This window comes from Diorhabda carinulata, chromosome 6 (assembly GCF_026250575.1).
Source record: "Diorhabda carinulata isolate Delta chromosome 6, icDioCari1.1, whole genome shotgun sequence".
Classification (NCBI taxonomy): domain Eukaryota; kingdom Metazoa; phylum Arthropoda; class Insecta; order Coleoptera; family Chrysomelidae; genus Diorhabda; species Diorhabda carinulata.
Window position 1 is genome coordinate 13,347,249 of NC_079465.1, and position 13,633 is coordinate 13,360,881.

The 13,633-nt window shown below is 32.9% G+C and overlaps 1 protein-coding gene across 1 annotated transcript; it reads right to left on the reverse strand.

The window, feature by feature from the left end:
• Nucleotides 1-3,923: 3,923 nt before the first annotated feature.
• LOC130895308 (uncharacterized) lies at nt 3,924-11,388 on the reverse strand. The gene is made up of 4 exons (XM_057802529.1): nt 10,923-11,388; nt 6,266-6,606; nt 5,659-6,091; nt 3,924-5,191 (listed from the first exon to the last, which is right to left on the reverse strand). Exons 1-4 carry the CDS (start codon nt 11,386-11,388, stop codon nt 4,155-4,157), a joined length of 2,277 nt encoding a protein of 758 aa, XP_057658512.1. The 3' UTR covers nt 3,924-4,154.
• Nucleotides 11,389-13,633: the final 2,245 nt, after the last annotated feature.

Genomic DNA, 13,633 nt, shown 5'->3' on the forward strand with positions numbered 1-13,633 from the left:
CTTAAATGGCTGTCACTTTTTTCTGACTTATCGAAATGTCATGAAAGTTTATTCATAGTCTTTTGAAAGCTGGTACTTCATAAACGTCATATGGATTTGACAATGGCAGCCCCATCTGCGCGTCAGTCACACGAGTTAAGATATTTTGTATAAAAAATATCTTTTTAAAAATAAACTTTATTTTTACACCAGTTTACAATTTCAGAGCTACAAACAGAATGAATGAAAAAATGAATGATCATGAATTTATAAAGTTCTTTTATCGTTAAAAGCTGACACAGATATTTTTGTATAAAGTGAGCAAAATAACTTCACATAACTCCTCCCTCCTTAAGTTAAAACGACACCGTCAAAGGGGTTGTTTTGCTGGGGTTGTTGACTGGCTTTCTTCATCTTTTTCAGTTTGAAACGTCTCCAAAATATCCAGATTATCATGGCTGGTATTATGATTGCTAGAAGTCCGGGAATATTCCATATTGCAGGGTGTACTGTTTGATTTTGTATTGGTTCTGTTAATTCAGCTTGGAGTTTCAAATCCTTGATTGATTGAAGGTCGATTGTTTCTAGTTTAATGGGTTGTTTTGTGTATTTTTCTGTTCCAGCGAATTCCCAATCAAATTTTGGGAGTATTAGAGGGTTTACAGCGGTTGTTTCTTGAGTATTACTAAACGTGGAATTTTCCGTATTGATTTGACAACCTGTAGGAATTTTGATTAGGGTGTTTTGTTTAATCAATAGTATGCGTCTCTTGTCGCAGTTTGATTCGATTTTGACTGGGACGATGGTCGGTAATGCTAGTATGAATTTTTCGTCAATCCTTTCAATGACTGGATGGGTCAAAACTGCTGGGCTTGCTTGACAGGTGGGTTTTTCGGCTTTTAATAATGGAATAATACAGGAGTCTGCATTGATGTCTTCATGATTTTGGCACAAGTAGAGACTGCTCAGCTTTGGACACAGGGTGTCTTCATACTGGTGGCTGCTTGTACCGAGTATTAAAAAGGATTTTTCGGGAATAATTATGGAATTATGGTAGGGGAGGCTAATAAGATGGAAGGTTTGGTAATTATCGTTTTTTAAGATAGGTAAGTGTATTGCAAAGATTATATTAGTTTCTCGGATTACAGTTTGTATACCAGCTAATTCATAATAATAAAATGGATTATTGAATCTAATGATTTTATTTTCTCCGTAGATTTTACTTAAATGATCTACTAACTTTAGTAGTTCGTTAATTGGTATTATTGATGTATGTAAAACTCCTGAGTGAGCAAACATAATGGCGTTTTCTAAATTGTCTAAGAAGTTAATAAGATTTTGACAGTTTAATGTTATTTGATCTAAAGCGTTGGAAAATCTTACATAGTTATATATATCTTCGGTAAAATTACTTAATTCTGTAGAGAGTTCTTTTAGTTTGACTTTTATTGAGAGTTGATTTTTGTTTAGGCTTAGAACGGTTCTGTTATAGTGGTCGATAAGGTTGAAATTTAATGATGTCTGAAGTTATAATTGATGCTTGATAGAATTTTGGTTTTCTAGCAATTTCTCTATTTGAGAATTATATTTTATTTCGTCGTCGTGATCGAGAGTACCAAATAGCCATTTACTAGCGGTTCCTAATCCATTTATTAATCCGCGCTTTTGCCGTTTAATAGGAGTGAGATTGTTCAATTTTTCTGTAGTTCTTTTCAATAAGTAGTTAGCATGGGAAAATAAATCAATTATCATATTTTTATTGTATCCTAAATTTGTAATATTCAAAAGTTTGTCAATTTTAGCGTAAAAGTACTCTATATTTTGTAGTTGGTTAGTTAGTTGATTTGTTTGAATATAGTGTAAGAATGTATGTTTCGTTTCAATCACTTTAGTTGGTCCTAAGTCAAGTGGCATAATTGGAGTGTCCAATTCATGAATTTCTATGTCGAAAGTTATTGAGATGGGAATTAGGATTAGAAATATGGTAAGGATAAGATTTGTTTTTGTTCTGTTCATAGTTCTGTAAAGAAAGAGTTTACTTATTACTAGGTTTCTTAACAATAGATTTATGAATCTTTTTATTTTTTTCTAAAAGTATTTTTGTGCCTAAGTCACGTTTTACTTTAGATTTCACATGTCGAGGTTTTATTTTATTTCGTTTTGCTTCACGGTTTTTAATGAATATTGTCTGATTGTCGTCGAAATTTATAGGGTCTTCGCGATTCTCGTTCCGTTTTGAAATTACTTTTTCCTTTTCGTTTAATGACCGTTCTGCTATTGATTGATAAAGATTACTAAGTCGTTTGCGTCTATTCTCTAAAAAGTCATTTATAATAGTTTCTTCGGTGAGGTCGAAAGGGTCGAGTGCCTTAGTGTCACCTAGGATTATGTCAAAAGGTTTGCATTTAGTTACTGAATGTACAGAAGAATTGTATCCTAACACAGCATTTTGAATGATCTGTTTAGGGGACATGTTTGAATTTTGCAAGTGAATAACGCGAGCATTTTCTAATAATGATAAATGAAACCTTTCAACGAGACTGTTGCTGTTAGAATTTCTGGGTGTAGTAAAATGTAGTTTGATTTTGTGTAGCTTACAAAACTCTTGTAATAGCCAACAGTGGAATTCAGTTCCACTATCACAAGTTATCGCTAATGGTACGCCAAAGTGAGATATAAAAAGAGATAGACCTTCGATTATTGATATTGCGTTTACTGATTCTAAGAGATAGGCTTGGCCATATTTAGAGAATGAATCTAGAAATGTTAAGAACTTTGTTTTCATCATCTGAAATACATCAATGTGAATCATTTCGAATGGTTTTGTGGGAGTAAGCGTGAGTGAATATTTGATGACTGGAGGGTGTCTGTCGTATTTCGCTTGTTGACAAATGTCGCATGCATTTATATATTGAGTAATGTCCTTTTTCATGTCGGGCCAATAGTATTTTGATTTTAAAGCTTCTAGCGTTTCGTTTATTCCTCTGTGGCATGTTTTAGTTTCGTGATGATACTGTAAAATTTCTTTGCGTTCATCGGTCATTTCTACATCTCTGACAAATTTACGCGAAACTACTAATTTGAATGCGTGATTTTTAAAAGTTTTTTGGAGAGTAGTTATTAATCTTGGGATTAAATCGGTTGAGGAATTTGGGATATGTAGACAATATAGTTTTTTCGGAGCTATAAAGTTTTTGAAAACATGTATGAGTTCTTTTTCGAAATCATTAGTCAAATTAATTGAAATACGCGTTTTTGTGTCAAATGGAGTTTGTTTAGTTATGTTGAAAGCTTTATGTACGTTTTGCTTGATTATTAATTGATTGTTGTAAGAATTAGCTATATTTTCGCTATACGGTATACCTAGTATTGGATTTTCTTGTGCTGAGTGTATTGTTTCATCATCATCTTTTTCGATGGGAGTTTTATCGTTTGAATTCAAAAGTTTTTCCAATTCGTCCCTTATTTCTTGTTCCGTTAGGTTTTGATTGTTAGTGGTATTTTCGTCCGCATATGTTCCTATTATTTCGTCTATGTCTCCTGGGTTTCCTAATAAAGATTCGTTCTCGATGTCCATTGCGTTGATTTCTATTCGGCTCAGGGCATCGGCATTAGAATTTTGCGAACCGGGCTTATATTGTATTTCGAAATCGTATTCCTCTAGTAGAAGTCTCCATCGTATTAGTTTCGAATTGGGTTCTTTTAGATTGAAGAGCCATTTAAGGGGTTTGTGGTCAGTGATTAGTTTCACTTTGCGCCCATAAATGTATGGTCGGAAATGCTTTACAGCTACCAATCGCTCCTTGGCTTAACACAGCACCTAATGCGAAATTGGAGGCATCGGTTGTAACGTTAAAGGGTTTTTCAAAGTCAGGAAATTGTAGGATAGGGTCATTTGTTAACAAATTTTTACAAAGTGCGAATGTTTCGATAAATTCGGGGGAATGAACAATTTTTTCTCCCTTTTTCAGGCATTTGGTAAAAGGTTTCGTAATTTTCGCGAAATTCTTGATGAATTTTCTATAATAGCCTAGCAGTCCCAGAAATGACTTTATTTCTTTAGCCGTTTTAGGTAAAGGAAATTGTTTTATGGCATCTATCTTCTTTGGGTTAGGCTTGCAGTGTGATGACATGGCCTAGAAACTCAACTTCTTTTCTAACAAAATCTGATTTGTCTAGTTGAATTTTAAGGTTAGTTTCTCGGAGTCTTCGAAGAGTAGCTTGAGATTAGCTATATGTTCTTCTAGGCTTGAACTGAAGATAATTATATCGTCCATGTAAACCATGCAGATTTTTCCTTGGAGATCTTTCAAGACGTTGTCCATGACACGCTGAAAAGTGGCACGGGCGTTCCGGAGTCCAAATGGCATACGTAAATATTCGTAGTGCCCGTTCTCTACGCTGAATGCTGTTTTCGATATGGAATTCTCATGCATCTGGATTTGATGAAAGCCTGAAGCCAAGTCTATGGTTGAGAAATATTGACATCTGCCTAGCCGGTCTAATACATCTCCTATTCGTGGTACAGGGTAACGGTCTTCCAAAGTTTTCTCGTTCACTTTTCTGTAGTCTATGACGATTCTCCATTTTTGTTTATTGCTGGCGTCGGTTTTCTTCGGGACTATCCATACGGGGCTGCTCCACGGGGAAGAGCTTGGTCTAATTATTCCATCGTCTAACATCTTCTTTATCTGTCGTTGAACCTCTTCCTTGTGTATATAGGGGTAACGGTATGATTTCGTGTGTACGGGTACTTCGTCCAATGTTTTAATTTCATGTTTTATTTCATTCGTAAAAGTCAAATTGTCCTTATCTTTATGAAATATATCTTTAAAATCGTTATATAATTTAAGAATAGCCTCTTTTTCTTCTTCGTTCAGGTGTTCTGTTCTAATGAAGTTTTGTATATTTTCTTCATGATTTTTCGAATATCTATTTTGTAAAATATCCTCGGTATAATAAAAATTATAATTTTGTTTTATAGTATTAGTAAGAGGTATCACTTTCAGTCTGTCTTTAATTATAATTTCAACGCGTTTATCGCTGCGGTTTATTATTTCAGTTTTCGCGAAACCATTTTTTGCAATTGTAATAGTTTCTGGGAAATAAAGATTATCTATGTTTTGACTGGGTATTATGACTTCTCCATTGAAACAACTGACTGGAATTCTCACGGCAGCTATTTCGTGGGAGTCAACACATATTTTAAAATCTTCTTTATCAAAATCATAAAAAATCGGAATTTGAATATTATTATTTTTAAGTATATTATTCTCGAAATCAACACATAATCTAAGTTTTTTTATTACATTCAGACCGATGAGGCCATCGAAATAGTTATGAAATTTAAATAAAATAAATGGTATAGTACAGGGTGATCTAAATTCGGGGAAAGCTGGAATATCCGCTTTGAATTTTGCATCTTTATGACCTACTGTTGTCGATATTGTGGTTGTTTCATGATAAATAGTATTGGGGAAGAATTTTTCTGCGATACTAGGATTTAAAATTGATTGCATACTGCCAGTATCTACTAGGAGTTTTATTGGAGGGTTTTTGATTTTTATGTATGGTAATTGAACGTTATTAGAATCAGAAAATATTTCATTTATGTTGCATTGTCTTTCTGGCTCGTTATACGAAAATTTTTTGTGTTCTCATTTGGAAAATTGGCATTACATATGACGGAATCTGAGTAGTCAGGGTCGCTTTCATAAGCAGGGTTTTCGGAATCGTGATTTATCTGAAAATCGGGGTAGTCGGTGTTTGAATCATGAGAGTCTGATTGAATTTGGTGTAATTCTTGCGAAACGAAGTTTCTCGGATTTGAAGGTCTGAAGTAATGGTTAGGTTGGTTAGGTCTGAAAGTATTTCTTGAATTTATTGACATTGGTTCTGGTTTGTTTTCCGGAGTTTTTCCAGTGGGTGCAAAGACGTTTTTTTGTTGCCCAAATACTTGTCTATTGGTCGGGTAATGTCTAGTTATTTGTCGAGGTTGGACTGGAATTGGTTGTCTAGGAAAATTGTTTGTTGGGTTTTGATCGTTTGGACTTTGTGTGGGATTTGGGTTTCGGTAAGTGAAATTAGTTTGAGGTGTTTGTTGTCGGAACATCTGATTTTGATATGTGTTATAATTTGAATATCGGTTATTACTATTTGATATTGGTCTGTTATAATTTTCTGAGTTTGTGACAGTTCTCGTATTACTTTTAAATTTGAAATTATTTTGAGAATAATTGAAATTTTCTTCTTCAATAATAAATATAATAGCGGTTTCTATTGAAACTGGATTCTTGAGTCTAATTGTATGTTGAAGCAAACCGGTTAAATTCCTAATGAGCGTTTTTAAAGCCATTTGGTCATATTGTCTGCGATATATTTCTTTAGTATTAGCAGGCATTTCTGCTAGAGAAAAACTATTGGTTCTTTGAACCAGATGACTTCTTAACACTTGTAGTCTTTTAGCAAAATCTAATGTTGTTTCATTTTTAAAAGGATGTGCCATTAGAAGGTCTTGTTCTAGACATTCTAATGATCTCTTATCGCCAAAACATTGTTCTAAAGCATCTTTCAATAAATTCCAACTATCTAACTCTGTTCTACATCCAACTAAAAGATTTTCTCTACCTATTAATTTGGAACGGATAGCTCTTAAGATATAATTATTGATCACTAAATTACCTACGTTATTATATGTATCAATGAGAAATTGGCAATTCTCTATAAATTGTATAAGAGTCGATGTATTGCCATCGTACGGTGCAATTAAGTCTACTGATAATTTCAACATTTGGATATTAATCTGTTCATTATTGTTAGCCATATTGTTTGAAATATTATTGTTATAACTATCGTTCTCTTCTAAATTTATTGATTTGTTAAAACTTGAAATCAATTCTTCAATATTTATGTCAGAATTATTCATTAATTAATAAACAGGATAATTATATATATTTACTAATGCCTAAATATAAAAGGTAGTTGATATTTCCGACCGGGAAATATTTTACCTATCTTAAAATTAGGGAAGTGTAATAGGAAAACTCGGTACTTACAGGTACTTCTTGAAGTTCTCCCTACGTGATTCTGCTTTCTCTGGTTGGTGTAGGTCGTTGTCGTCTAAGAGTTGAAACTCACGTTCCGTTTTTTCACAAAAGCGGTCTCGATGCCGTGACTTTTCGAAAACACAAAAATACGACTATATCCTACTGTGACTGCGCCAGTTAAGATATTTTGTATAAAAAATATCTTTTTAAAAATAAACTTTATTTTTACACCAGTTTACAATTTCAGAGCTACAAACAGAATGAATGAAAAAATGAATGATCATGAATTTATAAAGTTCTTTTATCGTTAAAAGCTGACACAGATATTTTTATATAAAGTGAGCAAAATAACTTCACATAACTCACGCCTTATTGAGTGATATAATATTAACAAAAACGGTTTCAGTCTGGTTGGAAATATTCAGATTGGATATCCTTTATATTATATAGCACGTGTTTGTTGCATTCATTTCAAAGAGGATAGTTCCATATAATGCAAAGTGTCTAAGTTTATAACATTATTTATTCACCTATATATGATTCGCTCAAAGAAATAAATAAAATCTACCAGTAATATATATATATATATATATATATATATATATATATATATATATATATATATATATATATATATATATATATTAATAAATTGGACAATTTTATTATTTTGCATAAAATATTTTAAATACTCCCTTATTTCATGGAAAAGGCAGAAAATTATATTCCCTGTAAACCGTACGCAGTTTTAAGAACGTGCAATCTAACTGGTAAATTCAATAATCAAATAAATAATACATATATGACATGTATTTACATCAAATATTACTTTGGGAATAAAAATAAAACTTTAAAATCTGTATACATTATACTTCACATTTTGATCCCAACGTGACGTTAAATTGAGTGAGAGAGATAGCGAGTGCCTGCGCATAGGTATACCGGTGTTGTGTATCTTGGTTAAACTGTACACAGTGATCCAAATTAACATCACTGATTTTAAGAAAGCATTATCTTAAGGTCGCTTGACATGGTGCATGCAATTTCTTGCAAGGTCACAATATTGCATAGATGAATATTGCACGTCGCGGGTCTCTTGCAATTGCATCATGGCTGCCACTAATCAAAATTCAATGAGTGAGTTGAACAAATACCTTACTTAAAATTTGATTAATTAATTTGTGACCGGTTTAACAATGATGATAGCGAAACTAAGTAAGTAAGTAACGAAGTGAAAAAGTGGTCAGTGGATGGATCACTGTCAATAATTATATCTACTGCTGCCTTGGTTTTGGAGCCTGATGAATAGGTTGCTAAGTCAAAAGTAGCTTGATTTCTCTCTAGAATTGCAACTTGCACGCAATAAAAATGGCACTGAACCGATGCAAGTGCGAAATCTTGCATGAAACATCAGCTGAACTTCATGTGCGCATGCTTTTTATCAAGAAATATTGCGCCTTGCAGTGCATTGCACGTTGTATTACATCATGTCAAGTGGCTACTGTATATTTTCTAAAATTCGTAATTTTTCTACTTCACAAATATGGATCTACTTCGGAGGTGTCAATCTCAATATTGCAGAGGGCCATATATTAAATTTGGAATTCGTAGGTGAGCCAGATTGAAAATAAAAAAAAATATTGAAATATTATAACATTTTATTAATTAAATTATATAAGTATAAAATATACGGTTGTTAAAACTATATATAACTATAAGATATAAAAGATGGTAGGTGATTATGTTGAGCTCGAGGATCCAGACTACTCTTGTTTTTGACAAACTCATTGATGTTAGGTATCATATTCGTTGTAGTTATTTTAAGAATTGATTGAAGATGTTCATTCGTAAGTCTTGTGCGATGTTTGTTCTAATTCATATTCATGACGGAAAACATCTGCTCACATAAATAGGTGCTACCAAACATGCAGTGTTGCATGTTTTTTTAATTCCGGGTAATTATCCAAACTCTTGAAATATTGTGTATAAAATGTAAGAGCGTTAATCTCATTAAATTTTTCTTTCAAAATACTGTTCGATTGAAGATCTATCAACTTGCAAATGAACTGGTGCCTGTGAAGCTTCAAAATTTAATAGATTGTTGAAAATTGGAAATTCCATTTCATTCATTTTGTGAAAGTCTTCAAAACAATTGTTTTGAATTCCGTATCAGATTTTGCAAAAGTTGAGAATATTCATCCAATTTTTTTTGGTTTGCTGTGCCAAATGATTTTAAATAAGGTAAATGGTCAAAAGTTTTATTTTTTATCTGATTTTCCCACAGCCTCAACTTTGTTTCAAAGGCTTGAATGTATCAATACATTTGAATTACAATTAGATTTTTACCCTGTAACTTTATATTTAGATCAGCTAAGTGTTTATTCATAACTACCAAAAAGGCACAATCAATCCATCAGTCATTGTCATCATCAATTGGTTTGAAAGCTTGAATAGGGTCACGTAATGCAAAAAATCTTTATATATATATATATATATATATATATATATATATATATATATATATATATATATATATGTATATATGATCTCTTCAATATTATATTACATATGTGAGGACGTAGAGGACGAAATTATTTCTGATGAAGAGGGAGACGAATGATTAATTATTGGAAAAAAATTTTTCTCAAGTATTGTAATTAAACAATTAAGCTTTTCTAATTGAAGAAAAATGTATATGAAATTAGACATGTTATATTATTGTAAATGCCTAACTTTACAAAATAGTTACAAGATATTTTCTTTAAGAATTAAATTTGGAAGATCGTACCAGCCGTCTTAGCAACTCTCGATCCATTTTACAGATACTTACAACCGAGAAAATGATCTGGCAATTTTTTTTATTCTCAAAATAGTCTAATTAAAAGTATACTAAAAAGCCAGATTTGTGAATATACATTTTTCTAAATAAAAAATTTGCAATATGCATAAAACAGTGGAACCACGCTAACCATGCCAGAATTTGATTTTTCTACTTTAAATATATTAAATAACATAAATAAAAAGTTTCGGGCTTGTGAAAGTACCTTAGTCGAAGTGGCGACCAGCTTTTAGACTAATATTCTAGTAGATGAACAACGTATGCACGACTACAGAAATAGGGAAAACCGTGTGTTAGAGAGAGAGCAGCGAGACAATGTGTAAGAGAGAGAAAGAGAGAGAGACTTCGTTTTTGCGCATGCGTAAAGTTATATATTCGTTGCGATGATAACAGCGGGAGCGCTGATATACCAGGTCGGTTAAAAAAGTCTTTGGGTTTTAAAAAATTATATATACCATTATTATTCGCTAATCTTGTAACATAAAAGTATAACGTATAAATAAAAAGATATTTTTGTCAATGTAAGGTATCACGCACGTAATCGAGACAGATTCGTTGCGATGATATACCAGGTCGGTTAAAAGTCTTTGGGTTTTAAAAAATTATATATACCATTATTATTCGCTAATCTTGTAACATAAAAGTATAACGTATAAATAAAAAGAGATTTTTGTCAATGTAAGGTATCACGCACGTAATCGAGACAGATTCGTTGCGATGATAACAGCGGGAGCGCTAATCTTGTAATATAAAAATCTGCGGTTAACTGATAGCGTCTTATTACTGAAATACAGTTAAAAGTAACGTATACCGGGTGACTTAAAAGTAACATAAAAAAAACAACAATAACAATAATAATTATTTATTTAAATCATTGATAACTTTAACTTTATAAAAGTATACAAATTCTCTAAGAGCATTGTGTAACATATCGTTTGGTGTAATAGAACAAAATGCGTATAAAATTTGTAAAGGACTTTCGGAGAAGGTATTTTTACAGAAATCCAAAACATTATAATAATATTCACAAAAATTCAAATTTTCTAACACAGATATACGTTGTATAATTAAATTATTTAATTCTAAAATTTGCGATACTTCTTCTTCATCCATGTAATACTCAACACCATGTTTCTTGACTAAAATTACCTTACTGTCATCGTAATTCAATGGGGTGATGGTACAGTAATCTCCACATGGTAATGAATCAGGTTTGAACTCGTCTCCGGTATGAAGAAAGATCTGTTGTGACATAATTGAGATAAAGGTATTCCATTCATAAGTACTGAAAGATATTTTGCTGAACTTAAGATGTTGAGATAAGATAACAGCAGGTGTGAATGATCTTGCAGGACTTATTCCACATTTTACTTCATACCCCGAAATTGGATACTGTGTTGAAAGCAGGTAAATGTTTTCAGACTTGACAGCAGTCTCATAGTTTTCCAATATTCTATCTAACTCTGAACTGTAGTTACTCGAATCAGATTCGATGTCGACAATACCACTATCTTGGGAACTCATGTTGCTAAAACTGAGTTTGATATCCAAAGCTCACTCCAATTTATAGAGAGCTCTTTCAAGGTTTTTTTAGCGCGGCGAACCGGGGGGGAAAAATCTATACAATATCAATATTTTCTATCCAACTGTTGTGTTTGCTATCCAAACCAAGCCACTTGACGTACATTTTGTTACCCTTTCTTCTGAGCACCTTTTCAACTAAGTAAATGTCTGGATTCGATGTTTTCTGTAGTTCTTCATGATAGAAGCAGCCGCTGATTGGTGTACCTTGCATGTCTTCAAGTAAATACGTAGCAGGATTGGTAATTTTAACTTTGGTGATTTTGAATAGTTCTGTAGTCCAATTGGGTGTATATCCTTTTTCAAAGACATGCTTTGCCTTGGATATGCGCACAATGTCGCCAACTTTAAATTTTCGTGGACCGGCTATCTTTAAATGACTATAGGTGTTATTCAAAATAGATTTTTCGTTGGATTTGTTGACTTGAGAAGGTTTATATTTTGATGTGGAATGTTTTGTATTGTTATAGTTTTGAGTTATTTCAGGCAGAATATCAATCCATTTGTAGGTGCCATTTAAACTGAAATACTTGTAGAGTTTCGATTTTAGCGTTCTTATAACTCGCTCTGCCATAGAGGCTTTCATTGTACTAAATACGCTATAATGATTTATGTTGTGTTTTCTCATTAAATTTTGAAATTTGCTGTTGTAAAATTCCTTTCCCTGATCAGATTGCAGATTTTTCGGTATTCGTCTAGTGTGAGCGAGAATGTCCGAGAATGCCCGAGTAATCTCCTCTCCGGTCTTCGTTTTTAGTGGGCGTGTCCACACAAACTTTGAAAAACAATCAATGACGACCAGTATCATTTTATGATTCCTATTTTGTGATGCAAAATTCCTCATCTCCGCAAGATCCATTTGCCAAAGATCGTCAAGACCCTTAATAATAGTGCGTCTCCGAGGAAATTTTTTCCGTATCGGTTTGTGGAGTTCGTTTACAAGATGAATTTTTTCTTTAGAATACATATTATGACGTACTACCAGCTAGCTTCAGCTCCAGACTGTTAATGCGGTTAACGATATTCGTATTCATAACCTTAATATTGTTTACAATGCCCGAAACGTTAGTTTTCATATCAGAGACGGATCTGGTATTTTCTGTAATTTCTTTTTGTAACTCACGTATGCTCTCAACACACATGTTAATAGAAGCAGTGAATTCTTTTCGAATAAATATTTTGGCTGCAACAATTGACGCGTCAACGTATTTCTTCGTAGCCATATCCCTAGCTGCTACAGGGGGATTTCGCGAAATAAATGTATCAATTTCGTTAGTTTTATTTTGTAAGTTAGTAATGTGCGCCTATAATATGGGGATTTTCGTCTTATGAAGCTCATTTCTCATTTCGTTCAATCCTACAGCTATATCATTTATATCACGGTCTTGTTGCTGCAGCATCACACCATGTGCTTGAATTAATGGCGAGTTGATAGCACGTAGGTCATTCAACTGCACATCAACATATTTTTTTGTTGCAGCATCACTATTTGTTGTCGGTTCCTTAACATTACAAATTTTCATATTTTCAATATCAATATTACCGTCCTGTGTATGAGGAAACGTAATTTTCACTGGTAAACGCGCATCGGACGTTTGATGTCTATGTCCGAATTTATCGACTGGCATAATTAAAATGAACAAGTTTCAACTTGTATTATTCTATTATATCAGCCTCCTTGAGTTCATTGATAATTGCTACTATTTCGTTGTCGTGTGACGTATTACCTGCCTCTTTTGAAGCAATCAACAACTTCAAACGTTCCACCAATTCATTCGCATCATCCCAATAAATATACTCCATAGGTTTATCATTATATCTTAAACGATCGATGCCTTTTCCTTTTGCTGAAGGAATCGATTTTAGACGAGTCAATACCTGTTAGAGATTTTGTTTTGAATAAAGGTTTTATGATGTAGTGATATTTTTCAGTACTCGACCCCTTAAGACGATCTAACGTGTCTAAATGAACTTCAGTTGTTGTCAAAAGATTTTTATAGTTCTGTAAATCTTGATCATTGTAACTGGGGTCTCGGTAAAATAGAAGCTCATACAAGCCTGGTGTTCCAATTACATATCTTCCTCCTTTGTTTTTTTCTCAGGTAGTATGTTTATATTACCGGTTTTTCCATCAAATGCAATTCGGCGTTTGCCTAATGACCAACCGATTTCATTGTTGTATATCGGA